Source organism: Ruditapes philippinarum, unplaced genomic scaffold (genome assembly GCF_026571515.1).
Source record: "Ruditapes philippinarum isolate M1 unplaced genomic scaffold, ASM2657151v2 ctg2498_1_1_1_1, whole genome shotgun sequence".
Lineage (NCBI taxonomy): Eukaryota > Metazoa > Mollusca > Bivalvia > Venerida > Veneridae > Ruditapes > Ruditapes philippinarum.
The window spans coordinates 4,583-25,737 of record NW_026857998.1 but is presented as its reverse complement, the minus strand read 5'-3'; the positions used below and the strand labels follow the sequence as shown (position 1 = coordinate 25,737).

The 21,155-nt window shown below is 31.8% G+C and overlaps 1 protein-coding gene across 1 annotated transcript; it reads right to left on the bottom strand.

The window, feature by feature from the left end:
- Positions 1–4,424: 4,424 nt before the first annotated feature.
- Positions 4,425–20,411, bottom strand: LOC132751718 (DDB1- and CUL4-associated factor 17-like). The gene is made up of 11 exons (XM_060741932.1): positions 20,256–20,411; positions 19,182–19,260; positions 15,747–15,836; positions 14,621–14,728; positions 12,667–12,766; positions 11,458–11,594; positions 11,147–11,256; positions 8,402–8,489; positions 6,792–6,875; positions 5,390–5,545; positions 4,425–5,013 (listed from the first exon to the last, which is right to left on the bottom strand). The coding sequence occupies exons 1-11, from the start codon at positions 20,357–20,359 to the stop codon at positions 4,876–4,878; spliced, it is 1,194 nt and encodes a 397-aa protein (XP_060597915.1). The 5' UTR covers positions 20,360–20,411; the 3' UTR covers positions 4,425–4,875.
- Between the last annotated feature and the right edge of the window lie 744 nt (positions 20,412–21,155).

Below are 21,155 nucleotides of genomic sequence, written 5' to 3'. Positions count from 1 at the left end.
AATCTTAATTAAAACTATTCAAGTTTTAATTTTTTTCTCAATATTTAAAATGCCCTTTGGGGGTTTCAGCTTTGGTTTTAATTTTACAAAAAAACTTTTTGTTTAAAAATTTTTTATTAATAAGTTTAAAAATATTTTCAATTATTGCCCTATATGACCAGGCTATGTCCATTATCTTGCGTCAACTTTTAATCAGTCTCCTCCTAAACTAGTCGGCCAATATTGTTAAAATTAAGCAGGATTGTTTCTGGTAGGAAGCTTTTTCTTATTCTAAGAATTCCACTCCATGTATAGCTCTGATTGCCATAGCAACCAAAATAAATTACTTCTCCAAAACTGTAAAAGCTAGGGCTTAAAATTTTTTGAAAACAATTTGTATGTTTTGGGGCTTTTCCCAAAATTTTCCTTATAAAATATAAGGGAAAAACTTAAAAAGGGTTCTACTTTAAATTTTTCAAATTTTTAAACCCCCGGTTCAAATTTTTTGGCCCGGGAGAGGGGATATGGAAAGTTTTTTCCCTTTTTAGTGTTTAGCAAAAGCCTTTTAAAAAACCTTCTCTTTAAACCAAAAAAAAAGGTATTAGATAATTGGGATGCCGAGGGTTTCCCCAAACGGGTTTCCTTTTCCAAGCTTTTTTTAAATTTTTTGCCCAGGATCAAATTGGGCCCGGGGGTTTTTTATACAAGGATTTTGCTGGCCCCCCAAAATTTTTATTTCTGGGTCAGTTCTATTGCCAAAAAGGAATTTTTTCCCCCCTTAATTTTAAGGAGCAAAAACCCAAAATTTAAGGAAAAAAGAAAAAAAAATATTTTTGGTTTTTTTGTTTAAAATTTAACTGCCTGTGCCATCTTGCATTCCAAATTGTAATCTGTATAATATGTGAAATATAAAAGGAATTTAATGGAGTTCCAAAAACTTGAAAACATGAAATTATTACATTAATCAATTGAAGCACTTTGATGGAAAAATCTGCAAAAGAAAATAAAGGAATTTAACCGAATATTGATCGATCGTTTGTGTGATTCTTAGCTCCATTTGAGCTCTTTTTTTGACATTTTGCATAACCAAAATAATTGTTTTGGAAAAGCAGGGTGAGAGAATGAACTGAAAATTTGCACACAAACTACATGTCCAGACCTACATCAAATGGAACACAAATCTTCGAAAAATATTTCCAGTCCCGTTATGTCAAAAACAAACCTTAGTGGAGTCCCTTCAATTAACCAAATTTCTTTGTCCTATTTGATCATAAAAATAACCAATTATGGGGGTTGGGTGCTGAGGAAAAAATGTTATATGTATAAAGTTAAAATTTAAACAACTCTTGAAAATTTATAGGCTAGGACTTAGACATTTGACAAGAAACATTATGTAAGTTTGATTAAATTGGGGTCAAAATAACGAACTTTGACATTAGTTGACCTACATTTTGACCTACTTTTTATAAATAAAGCTAAAGCTATCAAATTTGGACTATATACATATATATAGTTTTATATGCACAATTGATCTTTGACCTAGATTTTGACCTAGTTACCTACTTTTTTTGTATTGAAAGTTACAGCATTGAAATTTGAACTACAACAAGTTCTAGGTGGTGCAGATTAGAACTTTCATCAAACCAGTTCTGACCCAGTGACCTATATATTTGCATTTATAACTACAGCTATGAATTTGGACTATAGTCAGTTTCAGATTTAAACTTTGGTATCAGTTGACCTTATCTACCTTGACATGAGCTTAACTTTTTAGCTCACCTGCGCATTATATGTATTTTAAAGTGTTTCTCAGGTAACTGTTATAGGGGCTTTTTGGTACTCGTTAAACATAGTAAATCTGACGAAAGAAATACCTATATATGCATGTTGTATGCTATTCAAAAATAGTGTTTCAACATTAAACATAATGAAACTCATTGTAATTTGGTAACTATCATATTTGCAGTCACTTCCATTCTCCGGCCCTGTAATCTGAAATAATAATTTAGAAATAGATGATTTCATTCACACTATATTTGCCCACTAAGTTGAAAATTTATGTCTCTATCACTTACATATTTAAGGTTTACGATACAATTTCATATCTTATTAACCACCGAAATCATTTATTTTAATTGTCCCCCGCCTTTTCGAAGAAAAAAAAGAGGATATAGAAATAGGCTCAGTCACTTTTGTGTCCAGTCAATAACTTCTTTTATCAAAGGAATTTGAAATAACTTGGCACAAATGTTTTTCCTTTTTCCGGTTGATTCTGATATATAATAACAGCCTTCTTCCTTATTCTGGTCGATTCTGATATATAATAGCCTTCTTCCATTTTCTGGTGGATTCTGATATTATATAATAACAGCCTTCTTCTTTTTTCTGGTGCATTCTGATCAAATCTAGCAATAACAACAATCAATTATTGCTTGCAGTTTTATATAACTAATCTTTACAGTTTTCAAGATAATAACAGGCTGTCAACCAATTCCTATATTCCTATAAAACTCCTATATTTTGGGTATGAATCCTATATTTTAAAAAACCTCCTATTTTTCCTATATTCTCCTATATTTTGAATATTTTTCCTATATTTTTTTAAAAATATATTGCCGAGGAATTCAAAGAGATTTGAATTTTGGTACTGCTTTTGGCCTTTTGTATTTTACAGGTAAGAGATAGTGTATGCCTGCATCAGCATCACATTACTATGCTCAAGGCTGCTGTGCTCCACATAGCAATCTGCATGGTCACCATGAAAAGCAGTGCATCAGTATGTCAACTTTATTTCAGGTGACCATTCAGATGATGGTCATGCATTGCTGTAACTTTCTGCCTGGATGCTGATTCTGTGGTTCAAAGCTAATGCAGGCTGTCCGCTGCGTCCCTAAAATTCCTAAAAAAAATCCTAATTTTTTTCAGTTTGGCTAAAATTCCTAAAAAAGTGAAAAATTCAAAGGGAATTCCTAAAGATGCCCTATTTTTTCACTGAAATTCCTAATTTTTTTATCTTTTGTTATAAACATACTTATAACTTGTAACCCTATCAAAATAATCACGGACATAACTAAGTCAACCATGTTTTGAACATGGTCAAAAATGATTTGGCCATGATTTGCCAACTCAAAATTGATGACATTGAAATGGTTTCGTTTTAACTAAAAGTTACTTTGACTATGTCAGTAACATTGCTATTTCATAATCAAAGCAGTTGTTGATAATCATGTTGACAGCAAAAATACTACCATATCATGGTCCTGAAACTCAAATCATAACCATAAGAGTCCACTTATTCTGGAATATTTTGACACTGTTTTGCCAACTCCAGATATCTTGAATTTTATGTTTGTGCATTTTATCCAAATTTCTGAAGTGGTCCATTTATATCATATCATATTTAAAAATGATCATTATGAAGCTGTTGTAACACAATCTTAATTAAAAACATGTATAAATAGTTGTCAAAAATTAATGTACAATTTGTTTACTCACAACTCTTTTATTTAAATCTGCATATTATCAAAACAACATTGTAAAGTACTGAATGGGTTAATGTAGACTTTGAAAAATTAATTCTTTCCCTCATACTTATTTATCCTTTTCGATGTCTTTGTAGGAGAAATTGCTTATTTTGCCACAAAGTTATCAATTTCATTCAATTCTTGTTCTTTCATTCATCTGGTACAATTTAGGAAAAGACAAACTCATGTAATTAATCGCACTCAAAAATAATATGGCAGTTCACTAATATAAAGCTCATTTCCAATTACAATGTACACACATTTTGCAATTATATGATTTAGATAAACTGCAGTTGAATGGTCTGTGTGATGAACTTTTTTGATGTGCAATTCTTTGTGTTGATTATAGATGCGTCCCATTTATTCAAATGACTGTACTAAGGCAAATGCCTTTTTACTTCCTTCTTGTACAAAAAATTTCATTTGTCCATATTCAAAAGCTGCATTGTGCAAGAATTTCACTGTATAAGAATTCCTTTTAGACACTTGTGGTTATAACATTCCGAAAACATAGGTAGAACAGTCATGTTCTTTTTGACATGTTCAGCCAGTTTAAAAAATATGGTTTGAACATGATTTGACCATTTCCGCAGGGGAGGCAGTTGACCAGTGAGTCCACACTGGTAGCACCTTTGCTCTAACTAAACTAGAGCATTATTTGTGAGTTACTTTTGTGTCAAATATGCAAAGATTAGCCCTCATCATGGTCTTTTGGGACCTTAGTTCATTTAGTTATAAAATTGCAAATTTTAGCCCTAAAATTTCTATTATGTACCCTAACATTCCTAATTTTAGCCCTAAAATTTCTGAAATATTACCCTAAAATTCGCCCTTATTTTATGTCGGAAGATGCTGGACAGCCTGCTAATGGTGTCCTTCACTTATACATTAGACGTTTAATTGTAGAAACAGCATGTGTAAAAGTAAGAATAATCTACATTTATATAAGCATTGGTAAGTTAAACAATTTAAATTGAAAACTCCTATTTTTTGCCTCAAAATGGTCCAAAAACTCCTATATTTCCTGCTAAAATATTCCTATATTCCTCCTTTATTTTGGATAAGACCTGGTTGACAGCCTGTAATAAGTATAAATAAGATATACTGAAAGTGAAAGACTATATTCAGTATTCCTTTATTCTTCACAATAAAATACAAGAAAATTGTGTTGTTAATTTGTTTATCAAAAAAATGAGTATACAAAAGTGCCTGCACAATCTATATCCAAATGTTAATATGAAATACCCTAACATTTTAATTATGTAAAATAATACTAGGAGATCAATGTCAATTATTGTATCAATGCTTCACAAGAAAACACACAGCACTTTATCAAGTTTTTGTTTCTTGAAGTACATGAATATTGTCATATTTATAATCCGCTGTCGGCAGATATTTCTTGATTTATATCTCCACTGAGTCTATACATATTGCATCTAAACTGTCCTGGCATAGGTTTATAAATCTCTACAATAGTATCCAAGTCTACATGTACATGATGTTCATATACCTGAAACAGAAAACAAACTTACTGATTCAAATTATAGTTCTACCCCCTGCTCAATTTATCATTTAGGAAGAACAAGGGGATATGAGCATAACCAAAATTTATTTACAATCAGAGTTACTCATACACCACAATCACAATATATATATCTAACCACAAGTGAAATGAAATTAGCTAAACTATGAATATTGGTGCCAGCTGGTAAAAAAACTTGTTTTATCAAGTTTATCAAAGCCTTGAGTAAACAAAAGCAGCAGTGAAGGATGTCAAAATACTATTATGAAATTAAGCCTAGTATGCTTGCATGCAGCACCTCATACACATAAGAAATCCAAATTAATACCACTACCTCATTTTACATTCTGTTAAAAAAAAATACCTGATGTCCTTCTGTTAGGCTGCTCTCTAAGAAAACCTCTTTTAGCATTTGAAATGACTGATTATCATAAAAGATGACCCTTGAAGCTTGTGATACACTAAACACTGAGATCCAGGATATATCTAGTTCATCTTCATATTCTACACCATGAATTACCTACAAGTTGTAACAACAATGTTTATTATATACTATCTTATATATCTTGTTTCTATACTGAATATCTATAAAAGTGAAAATTGACCAGACATCAAAGCTACTTACACAGTCCCTTGTATATGAAATGTTATGATTATCTTTTCAGTTCAGTCATATTAAAATTCAGTTATAAAATGACATTAACAGATGCACCTGACCCTTGATTTTGATTTAAATAACATATCTCCATTTTATCTAAATGAAGAGATAACTTATTGTCAGTTAATCCTAGAATGACTGATTGAAGTTCATCTATCATTTCTTTTTCAATAAAACACCTACTCTTCCCTGCAATCAGAATGGCAAATTATCTGTTTATAGCAGGATCTTATATTTAACAACAGCCTAAATACAACACACATATATCAAAAATAATAACTCTAAGCTAGATCCTTGGGGAACACTTTAAGTAACTCTTCCATGCAAGGAAAAAGTTACAGATATGTCCAAAAAATTGTTGCATTTCATAAAGAAATATCCTGAACCATTGTGAAATAACAGCTTAAACCAGTAGCTTCAAATTTCATTACAAGGGTTGAATAGCCTCTGTATCCATTAAAATTACATTACATGTAAAATTTTAGCAATACTAGTATTAGTGATGGAAATCGGATGGTATTTGTCCCAATCGATCATCGGTTCAATCGGATGGGACATAATCGATAACTTTTCGAATAAAGTCGCGTTAAAAAGAAATAGGGAAGAAACAATTCTTCTCAAGGCACTTTATTATATTCAGTTACGTGAACTTCATATAGCTCTTTTCAACACAGTTTTAAACTTATATAGTCATAATTTTACGAAAAAGCTTTTATTTTCCAATGGATGTCAAATAATAACATTGACATCACATTGTATAACTATTGTTTACATCACGTATTGGTCCTGTTCAACTCCAAATTGTCTCTGAGATATTTTCTTTGCGATCGGTAAGGTGTTCCTAAAAGGAAATTACCGTCAGAATTAATTCCCTTTGATACTTTAAACATTTTCGACGACGTCGCGGAACAAATTTTTGTGAATCGATTATTGTCGCTTTACATAACAGTAACTGATTATCGACGACATGTGACAATCGGAACATCACTAACTAGTATAACATGAACAGACATGTTACATTTGGCATAATGTATATACTATTTGAAGCAAAATCTATCACATGGAATAGTTTTATATAAAGATATTCTGATGTATATATGGTACTTACATCATCATCATCATGAAATGAGACCTCATTATCAGACTGTCTTCTTTTTACTCTCCTTCCTGATGATGTCATATATACTCTAACCTAAAAAATATATGTCATATATACTCTTACCTTCAAATATATATATTCTATATAATCCTTTCATACTTAAGTTTTTGAGAGGACACGACCACCACCATCTATATTTACATAACATAAAAAATGACAAAGTTTGAACGCCCAAACTAATATTGACCTTAGTCGTAGAAATCAGAGTCTAGTTCGCCACACACCATACATCTATGGTTATTTCATATATGAAAAAAAATTAAAATACTTTCATTCATGTTGAAGTTTCAGAGCAGACATTACCACCACCTTCTATAATTATATAACAAAAAAATGACAAAAGTTGAACCCCCCCAGTGACCTTGACCTTAGTCGTAGAAAACCCAGTCTTGTTCGCGACACACCACACATCTATGGTAAATTCATATGTAAAAGAAAATTAAAATCCTTTCATGCATACTAAAGTTTCAGAGCGGTCACGACCACCACCATTTATATTTATATAATACAAAAAATGACAAAGTTTGAACCTCAACAGTGACCTTGACCTTAGTGGTAGAAACCCGAGTCTTGTTCACGACACACTATACAATTATGGTTATTTCATATGTGAAAGAAAAATTACAATCCTTCTATGCATACTGAAGTTTCAGAGCGGACACGACCACCACCTTCTATATTTATATAACATAAAAATGACAAAGTTTGAACCCCCACAGTGACCTTGACCTTAGTGGTAGAAACCCGAGTCTTGTTTGCGACACACCATACATCTATGGTTATTTCATATGTGAAAGAAAAATTACAATCCTTCCATGCATACTGAAGTTTCAGAGCGGACACGACCACCACCTTCTATATTTATATAACATAAAAAATGACAAAGTTTGAACCCCCACAGTGACCTTGACCTTAGTGGTAGAAACCCGAGTCTTGTTGGCGACACACCATACATCTATGGTTATTTCATATATGAATGAAAACTTAAAATCCTTCCATGCATACTAAAGTTTCAGAGTGTACACAACCATCACTGTCTGTATGTATAAAGCTGGACGGAGTGACGGACTGACAGACAGACAGACGGACAATTTGATTTTAATATGCCACCCTTTGGGGGCATAAAAAGTTAAGTTCTTAGTGAACAAAATAATTATTGACAATTTTATTAATTAACTACTAAATGTTAATTAGTGAACAAAAAAAATAACTAATGTAAAATTCTGTTGTTGTGAGGGATTGCAAATGAGATTCTTGTTTTATAAATGTCTTGGAAACCTACCTTGCAGCAATTCAAAATGGTAATGTTACGTCAAAGAGTTATTACACTAGTGTGATATTGTTTTTATTAAATGGCTTTATTACACTCCAGTGAAGCTGTTTATGTGATAATAGTAGATATAGACAATTAATTTTGTCTGTTATTTCATAGAATCTTCTTCTATATAACTTAACATAAAATAACAGATTTGCTTATCAGAATAATCACAGTATTTTGACAACAAATGATCTTATGGTATTTACAATACAGTACTGTATGTAAACATAGAATTATGTACCTTTTGTTGTGGCTTGTGGACATTTACAGTTGCCACAGTCTGTAACTCTACAGACCTACACATTTTTTCACTATGTAACTTAAACACACTGCAACAGAAAGAAACATAAAATTTGATAATAACCCAATGAGTAATGTCATTATAACAATGAGATGGACATTTATCTCTACTCCTAATTATGTCAGGAAATCTTGTAAAAGTTATGTTATAATATAGTTTCTACCACCTTGTACCCCGACATTGTAAGAACTAAATCATCATAAATATCTAATTATAACAAAACTAGAAATGTGTTCATAGGACATGGATGCCAGAAGGACAAAGTAAATTTTATATGACTATTCTTACCCAATAGTGGTTGGGGCATAAAAATGATATCAATTTTTCCAAAGTTGACATCTTGATTTTTTCAATATTGAAAATTTCAAATCTCAATTTTATATCATAAAATATGCTTAAAAAAACACACAACAAGAATTTGTAACAGAGTTACCAACGTCCCCCGCCTCGGGGAAGTTTTATATGAAGCATAAAATTGTGCTATTTCAAAAGATTGAGGTATGGATCTCAGGACTTTCAGTCAAAAATTATGATCAATGCTAGATCTGCAAATGCAACAATAAATTTATTAAAAAAATAAAATGATACACAGAATTTAAAAATCTATTATATCAAGCTTTGACCTCTAAGTGTCCTTGACCTTGGAGGTAGGGGTGCAGGTGTTGTGCATGACATATCATCTTATTATTGTAGCTATTTGTGCCAAGTATTTTCAAAATCCCTTGAACTATGAACGAGTTATAGATCGGACACAAAATATACCCTATAACAGACTATGTTAATCTTTGACCTCTAAGTGTGACCTTGGAGGTAGGGACCCATGGTTTGCGCCTAACATATTGTCTTATTATGTGCATGACATATCATCTTATTATTGTAGCTATTTGTGCCAAGTATTTTTAAAATCTCTTGATCTATGAAAAAGTTATGGACTGGACACAAAATAAACCCTATAACAGACTATGTAAATCTTTGACCTCTAAGTGTGACCTTGACCTTGGAGGTAGGGACACAGATGTTACGCATGACATATCATCTTATCATTGTGACTATTTGTGCCTAGCATTTCAAAATTCCTTAATCTATGAAGAAGTTATAGACGGGACACAAAATATACCATATAACAGACTCTGTTAACCTTTGACCTCTAAGTGTGACCTTGACCTTGGAGGTAGGGGTGCAGGTGTTGTGCATGACATATCATCTTATTATTGTAGCTATTTGTGCCAAGTTACATTGTATTTCAAAATCCATTGAACTATGAATAAGTTCTAGATCAGACATAAAATATACCCTATAACAGACTATGTTCATTTTTGACCTCTAAGTGTGACCTTGACCTTGGAGGTAGGGATGCAGGTGTTGGGCATGACACATCCTCTTATTATAGTGACTATTTGTGCCAAGTATTTTCAAAATCCTTTGATTTATGAAAAGGTTATGGACCTAGCACATAATAAGACAATATGTCAGATTATTATAAACAATTGTGGCAAGTACTTACAAAATCCCTTCATAGATAAGAAAGTTATAGACCGGACACGACATATACCCTCAAATAGACAATGTTGACTTTGAATGAGCAAGTGTGACTTTGAACCTGGAGGTAGGGGTCTGGTTGTTGCGCATGACACATCGTCTTATTATAACAAACATTTGTGCCAAGTTATTTCAAATTCCTTTGATAAATGACAAAGTTATGGACCGGAAACGAAAGTGAGACGGACAGAAAGACGGACGGACGGACAGAGCCTATTTCTATATCCCCCTTTTTTCTTCGAAAAGGCGGGGGACAAAAAACAAGCAAAACCCATGCTGACCAACAGTCCTGTAACGTTTTATGACTCTAGGTAACTTGCAAATCTTTTACTAAGTAAAGAGCAATAACTGTACAAACACAAGTTACCCTCAGGTGCACAACTACACATGCTGACCAAAATTTCTGTAAAGTTTCATGACTCTAGGTCAAATCCTTTATGGGCTATGTGCGACATCAGTTGAAAATTGCAAATCTTTACTAAGTCAAGGGCACTCTACAAATAACTGAATAATATAACATTAAGTGTTATAATATAACAAACTCACATTATCTAAGAAAAAAAAGTAGAAAAGAGACAACATGATCATACAGGGCACAACCAATTATCCAAAGCATATTTAACAACAATTATAAGAGATATTTTTAACTGACAATATAGTTAAAGTAAAACTGTATTAAAAAATTCAAATCTTGTTGTATATAACTGTCACCTGTAATGAACACCTGTAATTAACCAAGTTGCCATAAATCTAAGAGTTTTATTCAACTTTTGTTAAAGCTTTATCTATGATACTTACTTCAGGCAGGCACCAGACACATGAATTATTCTACCAGAATCATCGTTATGATACTTACTTCAGGCAGGCACCGGACACATGAATTATTCTACCAGAATCATCGTTATGATACTTACTTCAGGCAGGCACCGGACACATGAATTATTCTACCAGAATCATCGTTATGATACTTACTTCAGGCAGGCACCGGACACATGAATTATTCTACCAGAATCATCGTTATGATACTTACTTCAGGCAGCCACCGGACACATGAATTATTCTACCAGAATCATCGTTATGATACTTACTTCAGGCAGGCACCGGACACTTGAATTATTCTACCAGAATCATCGTTATGATACTTACTTCAGGCAGCCACCGGACACATGAATTATTCTACCAGAATCATCGTTATGGAATGAGCAAGAGTCAGGTTCAGCATGTATGTCAACACATTTTAATGCTCCTCCTTCAACCTAACATCAATATAAATTATGTTTACTATACAAACAACAAACAAGTGAGTCAAAAGTAGGTCATGTATACTACACACACAATGACAGTGAGTCTAATGTAGGTCATATTTCAGGCAGAAATCATCAAGATTAAAATTCAACATAACTTTTTTGTAATCTACATTAAAATTTTCCTCAGATATGAAAATTTTACTGATTTACCTGAATACTATCCTTTAAAGATTTAATTTGAAATATGTTTGCCGCACGTTTTGGAGAGTAGATGTAATGCCAGGGAAAACCTCCAATCTTTACATCTTGATCACAGCAGCTCACTTCAAACAACAATGGTGGAATCTCTACAAACAGTGATAATTCATTTTTGTAACTCTAAGTAATGATTATAATAATAATATCTTAATTTAGAGAAGGTATTACACATTAAGAATATACAACAGCATTCATAAACATGATGTATATCTTATATATATATCGAACAAACTTTAAAAATAAAAATTAAATTAAAGGGCCATAACAGTGACAAAAATCATCAGACCATAAAAAGCCCATGATAGGCACAACTAAGCTTGGTATTGATCATTCCTGTAAAGTTTGGAAGAAATTATACCAGTACTTTTTAAGGAGAAAGCCGGACAAGTTTTGTTATGGACGGACAGACAGACAACAGAGAAGTGATCCCTATGAGTAGTCCGGACAAGTTTTGTGCTGGACGGACAGATGGATGGATTTCCTCAAAGTTTGGTATTTAAGTGGCTACTCCTTTGTTCTCTCTTTTGTTCTTTTAGCCACGTAAGAGAAAAGGAGCCACATAAGAGCTAACTGAGCGAGCATCAAAGGAAATTATATAACCTATTGCTCCCATAGCCCCCTAAGTATCTATATGTTTGTACAGACAGACAGACAGACGACGAAGAAGTGATTCCTATATGTAGCCACTACACTGTAGAGATGACATAAAAATGAAGTACAATAAAAAAATCTGAAAACTTAAGAAAACAGTTAACAACTACAGTGAATGGTAGAACAGTGTCAACAATTCTTAAACTTGTCTTGTAGCTAAGGTAGAGAGAAGAGATATTAGAACATAAACCGCGGCGCAGGAGTGTAATAAAGCCATTTAATAAAAACCGATATTACACTAATGTAATAACACTTTGACGTGATGTCATTTGCGCTATATAGAAACATAGCATTAAAGCGGGCTAAAGTTAGCGTTACACTATAGGCGCATCATTGAAAAATTACTCATTTTAACAGTTTACTGTTCTTATTTTACACATGTGATAAAAAGAATATTATATTCGTGTAGATTCAGCCAGAGGCTCGCATAATATGATTTTATTCAACTAGTTCCATAAATTTAGTATTAAACTACACTCATTTAATATCCTCTATTTAGAACAACTGTACCTGTTATCTTTATATTAATAGGAAGATCTGCTGGTAATTCTGCCCAGTCTATGTTTCCTGTAGAAGTGAAGGCATCGAGGGAATGTTCAAAGTTCTTAAACTAAAACATTCAAAATAAGGTATGAAGTCAGTCAATAAGTTTTAATAATGACCCTATAGCAATTCTTTTATTCAAGATACACTCTTGTACATCAACCAATTATTGAACACAAAACTGACGACTTAGATCAGATGAGGAGCAGCAGACAAGTTTATTATTCATATTTTTTAGAGGAAAAATGAGAGGAAAAAATTATGAAAACTTATATAAAGTTTTGTTGTGGAATTCAGCATGGTCTGTGATACTTTAATACATGTATTTTTCCTATAATGTACATGTTTATATAAATTAAAATGGGTCAAAGACAGAAAAGGCCGGGTTGCATATGTGTACAAAATATCATGAGGCTGTGATGTTACTTAAATTTTCTACCACTGTCTGACCATTGATGTTGAAAATTTAACTTAGTTGGTAAACCTGAAAAGAATGAGCATCAGACCTGAAATAGAATCCCACAATATGGGACCACAGTCATGTCAATGCTTTGAACCACATATCAAGAGGCTGTGGTAAGAAGTTGTTGAGAAAACTGTTAAGAAAATTTCCTACTATCTATTGATCATTAATTATGTCAAAATTTAACTAAATCGGCAAATAGGAAGTGGATGAGCGACAGACCTGAAATCGAATCCCTCGATATGATACCATGTGCCGATGCTGTATACCAAATATCAAAAGGCTGTGATAAGTAGTTGCTGAGAAAACTGTTAGGAAAATTTCCTACTATTGACCATTAATGTAGAAAATTTAACTAAGTCAAATTGAAAGTGGAAGAGCGACAGACCTGAAATCGAATCCCACGATATGAGACCATGTGTTGATGCTGTATACCAAATATCAAAAGGCTGTGATAAGTAGTTGCTGAGAAAACTGTTACTAAAATGTCTTACTATTGACCATTAATGTTAAAAATTTAACTAAGTCGGCAAACAGGAAGTGGATGAGCGACAGACCTGAAATCGAAAACCACAGTATGGGACCATGTGTTAATGCTGCACACTAAATATCAAAAGGCTATGATTAGCAGTTGCTGAGAAAACTGTTAGGAAAATTTCCTACTATTGACCATTAATGTAGAAAATTTTACTAAGTCAGCAAACAGGAAGTAGATGAGCGACAGACCTGAAATCGAATCCCACAGTATGGGACCATGTGTTGATGCTGTATACCAAATATCAAAAGGCTGTGATAAGTAGTTGCTGAGAAAACTGTTACGAAAGTTTTTCCCCGCCCGCCCGCCGCCCAACATTCACCATACTATAACCCGGGTTTGCACCAGTGCAACCCGGCCAAAAAACCATCTTGATGTTACTCAGGTCACATCGTCAGATACCCACAGCCAAACCATTTACATTTATCAGCAGTGGATTCTTGGCCGATATCCATTTAATTAGAAGTGTGTCAAAGACAGCTATTTCATTGGGTGCCTCACGATTTCATGAGGCGATTAAAACCAATCAAAACACTTGTTATATACAACATTTAGTATTAAAGACAATATTGCGGCAAGCAATTAAATTAACGATTTCCAGCAAAAAAACATAGAAAATTTACAGTCACTGATAGTTTTTACCTTAGCTGTTGTAGAATATAAATTTTGTTTAACATGATTTCATTGGTCGATATCTTGCATACCTGTTGTTGTATATGATGCAAATCATTTCATTTTACCCACAGCTTGATTTCATGTTAATCAACCATGGGTATCCGACGATGCTCAGGTCAATAAATAGTAGCATTGTACCTGTACCAAATTATAGTTCTAAATTATAGATCTAACAAAGTGTTCAGATATAAATATACATTTTTATATATATACAAATGTATTATACATGTAAGAATGGCTATTCATACCTTTTCAAGAATTCTGTCAAAACTGAAGAATTTCACCAGACCATTTACATACATGATAATCAACATGCCGTGAGTGAGAATAGCATTTGTTACACCTGCTCCAAATATCTGAAATAATCATGAAAGTATTTATTATATTGATCTAATACCATCAAGCTATAAGCTGTTATTAATACAGAAAATCTGAAATTGCTGTCAGTATCCAACTTGCACATAATTTACCTTGTTTCTGACCTTTGATGACCTAAATTGAAATTATGACCTAAGAAAGTACCTCAAAAATAAACAATATTTTCACAATTTACACTTTTGTCGTAGAAAATAAATGTCCCCACTGTGAACTCAAAAATGATATTTTATCAGGGTTGTCATTTCAACCTTGTTTTAGTAAATATAGAATGTTTTCTTTTGATTTGACATCGTGGCCCAGTTTTTACAAAATATGGTCAATCATGTTAACTAGATTAATGTATCATAAATATTTTGAGATGAAACTTACTAAGTTTCATGTACAATGGATTTGAAGATGATTTAATAACATTAAAAGTAACATGTTTCCTCTACTTTTAACATACATGCCATAATTTCTAGACTCTATACTGGGGCACTTTTCATGGGGGTCATTGAGATCAGCAAGCAAATTGTTTCAAAAGTTCACATAGTGGAATATAACCTAGGTTACCAATATTTACAACTTGCAGGATTTTATATTATGTCTACTCAAACAAGACAAAATGTCAATAATAATCAGCAGTTGTAAAGTTATTAAGGTCTATGAATTCAATAAGTCACAAAATAACAAAGGGCTATGTAAAGTATTGGCAATTTGAAATTTCTTTTGGTATAAATAGCTGAAACGTTAGCATGTTTCTGAAGACTTGGTTACCTCATATTTAGCAATAATTTTCAGTGTTCCAGCAATAAATGGAGTAAGTGAATGCCTGGAGGCAGATTTAATTTAAGCTGGCCTGTTGTTACTTTCAGTTTTTGACACCTTCCTCCACTAAACAATTGATATTTTAAATTGATATTTTCTCAATTATTGCAGATGATTGTTACTTGGAAGGGGCTGGATTATTAGTGCATGTATGCTTTCAGTAGTTTATAATTTATGTCCAAAACTTACTCTTCTATCAACTTCAAACATTCCCACAAATTTTAATGGAAATGTTGAGAAAGCTGCCATCACAACTGCAACATTGCTTGATATCCTTTCCTATAATATATCAAATTAACTTGAAACACAAGTTCAGTGTAAACATAGTCATGGTATAATGTTGACACAGTCATGGAATAAAATAAACACAATCATGGTACAATATAAATACAATCATGGTATAATTTAAACACAGTCATGATATAATATAAACACAGTCATGGTATAATTTAAACACAGCCATGGTACAATATAAACACAGTCAGGGTATAATATAAACATAGTCATGGTATAATTTAAACACAGTCATTGTATAATATAAACACAGTCATGATATAATTTAAACACAGTCAGGACAAAATTTGAACACAGCGTAGTATAATTTAAACACAGTCAGGGTATAATATAAACACAGTCATGGTATTATTTAAACACAGTCATGGTATAATGTTGACACAGTCAGGACATAATTTAAACAGTCATAGTATAATTTAAACACAGTCAGGGCATAATTTAAACACAGTCAGGGCATAATTTAAACACAGTCACCATATAATTTAAACACAGTCATGGTATAATTTAAACAAAGTCATGGTATAATTTAAACACAGTCATGGTATAATTTAAACACAGTCAGGGCATAATTTAAACATAGTCAGGGCAAAATGTTGACACAGTCAGGACATAATTTAAACACAGTCATAGTATAATTTAAACACAGTCATGGTATAATTTAAACACAGTCAGGGCATAATTTAAACATAGTCAGGGCAAAATGTTGACACAGTCAGGACATATTTTAAACAAAGTCATAGTATAACTTAAACACAGTCAGGGCAAAATTTAAACACAGTCATGGTATAATTTAAACACAGTCATGGTATAATTTAAACACAGTCAGGGCATAATTTAAACACAGTCAGGGCATAATTTTAACACAGTCACCGTATAATTTAAACACAGTCACCATATAATTTAAACACAGTCATGGTATAATTTAAACACAGTCATGGTATAATTTAAACACAGCCATGGTACAATATAAACACAGTCATGGTATAATATAAACACAGTCATGGTATAATATAAACACAGTCATGGTATAATATAAACACAGTCATGGTATAATATAAACACAGTCATGGTATAATTTAAACACAGTCATGGTATAATGTAAACACAGTCATGGTATAATGTAAACACAGTCATGGTATAATGTAAACACAGTCATGGTATAATGTAAACACAGTCATGGTATAATATAAACACAGTCGGGGTATAATATAAACATTAGTCATTGTATAATATAAACACAGTCATGGTATAATGTAAACACAGTCATGGTATAATTTAAACACAGTCATGGTATAATGTAAACACAGTCATGGTATAATATAAACACAGTCATGGTATAATTTAAACACAGTCATGGTATAATATAAACACAGTCATGGTATAATTTAAACACAGTCAGAGCATAATTTAAACACAGTCATGGTATAATATAAACACAGTCATGGTACAATATAAACACAGTCATGGTATAATATAAACACAGTCATGGTATAATATAAACATAGTCATGGTATAATATAAACACAGTCATGGTATAATATAAACATAGTCATGGTATAATGTAAACACAGTCATGGTATAATGTAAACACAGTCATGGTATAATGTAAACACAGTCGGGGTATAATATAAACACAGTCATGGTATAATATAAACATAGTCATTGTATAATATAAACATAGTCATGGTATAATGTAAACACAGTCATGGTATAATATAAACATAGTCATTGTATAATATAAACACAGTCATGGTATAATGTAAACACAGTCATGGTATAATATAAACACAGTCATGGTATAATATAAACATAGTCATTGTATAATATAAACACAGTCATGGTATAATGTAAACACAGTCATGGTATAATATAAACATAGTCATTGTATAATATAAACACAGTCATGGTATAATGTAAACACAGTCATGGTATAATGTAAACACAGTCATGGTATAATATAAACATAGTCATGGTATAATATAAACACAGTCATGGTATAATTATAAACACAGTCATGGTATAATATAAACACAGTCATGGTATAATATAAACACAGTCATGGTATTATATAAACATAGTCATGGTACAATATAAACACAGTCATGGTATAATATAAACACAGTCATGGTATAATATAAACACAGTCATGGTATAATATAAACACAGTCATGGTATAATTTAAACACAGTCGGGGTATAATATAAACACAGTCATTGTATAATATAAACATAGTCCTGGTATAATATAAACATAGTCATTGTATAATATAAACACAGTCATGGTATAATGTAAACACAGTCATGGTATAATGTAAACACAGTCATGGTATAATGTAAACACAGTCATGGTATAATTATAAACACAGTCATGGTATAATATAAACATAGTCATGGTATAATATAAACACAGTCATGGTATAATTATAAACACAGTCATGGTATAATATAAACACAGTCATGGTATAATATAAACACAGTCATGGTATTATATAAACACAGTCATGGTATAATATAAACACAGTCATGGTATAATTATAAACACAGTCGGGGTATAATATAAACACAGTCATTGTATAATATAAACATAGTCATGGTATAATATAAACACAGTCATGGTATAATTTAAACACAGTCGGGGTATAATATAAACACAGTCATTGTATAATATAAACATAGTCCTGGTATAATATAAACACAGTCATGGTATAATATAAACACAATCATGGTATAATATAAACACAGTCAGGGTATAATTATAAACACAGTCATGGTATAATTATAAACACAGTCATGGTATAATTATAAACACAGTCATGGTATAATATAAACACAGTCATGGTATAATTATAAACACAATCATGGTATAATTTAAACACAATCATGATATAATATAAACATAGTCATGGTATAATATAAACACAGTCATGGTATAATATAAACACAGTCATGGTTTTAATATAAACACAGTCATGGTACAATAATTACACAGTCATGTATAATGTAAACACAGTCATGGTATAATATAAACATAGTCATGGTATAATATAAACACAGTCATGGTATAATTTAAACACAGTCATGGAACAGTATAAACAAAGTCATGGTATAATTTAAACACAATCATGGTATAATATAAACACAGTCATGGTATAATATAAACACAGTCATGGTATAATATTAACACAGTCATGGTACAATTTACAATACAGCAATAAAGTACAGAAGCCTATGGAAATGTTACATAAGTTTTCATTAAGCTTGTTTATTAACTCAGTGTGATATGTTAAAAGTTTAATCATCTTACATTTAGAGGAAACTTGTTTATACTTACAGGTAAATGCACTCTTGTTTCTACAGTACGTATAGATTTGATATAGAACATTTTGTTCACCTCTGCCCAGTCTAAATATCTGAAAATAGAGAGCAGATAAATGTGGGTTCATCAACCTTAACACAAGCAAATTTTGGATATTGTTGGTTTTACAGTTTCTTTTTTAAACTAAAAGTATGATTTATATAATTTTTGTTGAGGCCTACCAGACAATGCTACATACCATAATTATGAGCTATTGATCGGACAGCATGCTCGACTATTCTCAGTGTGTGATAGTAAAAACAAAGCCTGCATGTTGTAGAATTTTCTAAGTTCAAAAACGGCCAGAATTCTGTCAAAATCCATGTTGATGTTATGTACCGTGGACAGTGACTTCAACTAAGTAAGTATGTGAAGTTTCAATTAATTCTCTTCTATTTTCCATATTTAGGCTCTGACCCACATTCAACATTGAGCTAGAAATCAACCTTCCTGAATTTGACCTAGGAACTATAGAAGCAACCTTTATGACAAACTTCCATTATATAATTGTCATGTAGGGAATTTAATGTTTAAATTTGATCTTAAGTCAGAATATCAACACATAAACATACATGAAATTTTCAAAAATTCGATAATTTGACATTGACAATCCATTCATTACTTACAAAGTTACTGCCATTTATAGCAAAAAACTAAAATAACAATAATTTGACCTTCATGGTTGAAGGTCATCGATGATTCAAGGTCATTTTGTGTTTGATTTTCCTAAAAATCATTGTCCTTAAGGCAGATGGTCAAGTATGAAGACAATCCATTCATAAATAACAAAGTTAAAGTCAATTTAAGCAAAAATCAAGCAAAATTGAAAATTTGACCTGGCAGGTCAAGGTCATTTATGAGTCAAGGTCATGCTCAGGCTGGCCTACCGGAAGGTCTTGTCCAAAGGGTTGTTGCGTTCAATTTGAAAACAATCTATTGAAGAAATAAAAAATATATGACCAATATTAAAGTTTCTGGATGGCATTGGCAACCTGACTGTAGCAATAACTTGAATTTTTTCTTCGAAAAGTGGAGCTTAAAATTTCTTACCTGAATTTGATGCGACATGATAGAAATATTTCTTTAATTAGCTCCCCTGTATTCAGATCATATTGCACAAGGCTCACACCTACTGGTCGTGTTTTCAATGCCATAAGACATGCTTTACCTATTGTTGGAAACTCCTCCTGTAAAATAATCAGCCAGGAATATCTGATTTAAAATAAACTTAATGACAGAATATTTCGTTTGATTAAAGTTATTATTTAATCCTTAGAAAAGGGAAGTTTTTTTCTTAACAGTTACTTCAGAAATCCTACCATGAACTATGAAACAATTAAACTTAACAAGAAAATAATAAAGATAAACAATAAATCTTGTCTATAACTAAAATCTTACAGCATTAACATTCATTTGTTAATTGCATGAACCATTAAAGAAGGCAATGATGGATTTGTACAGTTCACACATGGTTAATATTTCTGCCAAGAAGTTTCAATATTCTTCATTCACTTCAAAGGTGGACATGAAATTGCTATAACAAGAACAGATGACAAGGTGCATAACAATATACAATTTTAGGGACTATAAAAAGAAAACAATGTTACAATGGTAGAACTTGTAGATGAGAGCATCTTCCAGTTTGCTACAGTTGTTCTGATCGGATATCTTGTACATCAAACAGTTTTCCACATCTATACCATACCTTGTCAAAGTATCATTATGTTTTTACTGAGGGAAAAAACTTTTACATAAAATATTCTGAACAAGATTTTCAACTTTCATTAAATAAGCATGCAGGGTATAATATAAATACCTTATGAAAGTACAGTGTGATACAATTAAAGTGAGAACAAATAAACTATCATGGCATAATCTTCTAAACCAATTGTTACAGTTAACAAGTTTATTGTTTACAAGTTAACATAACGTAACTCTTAGGCCATCCGC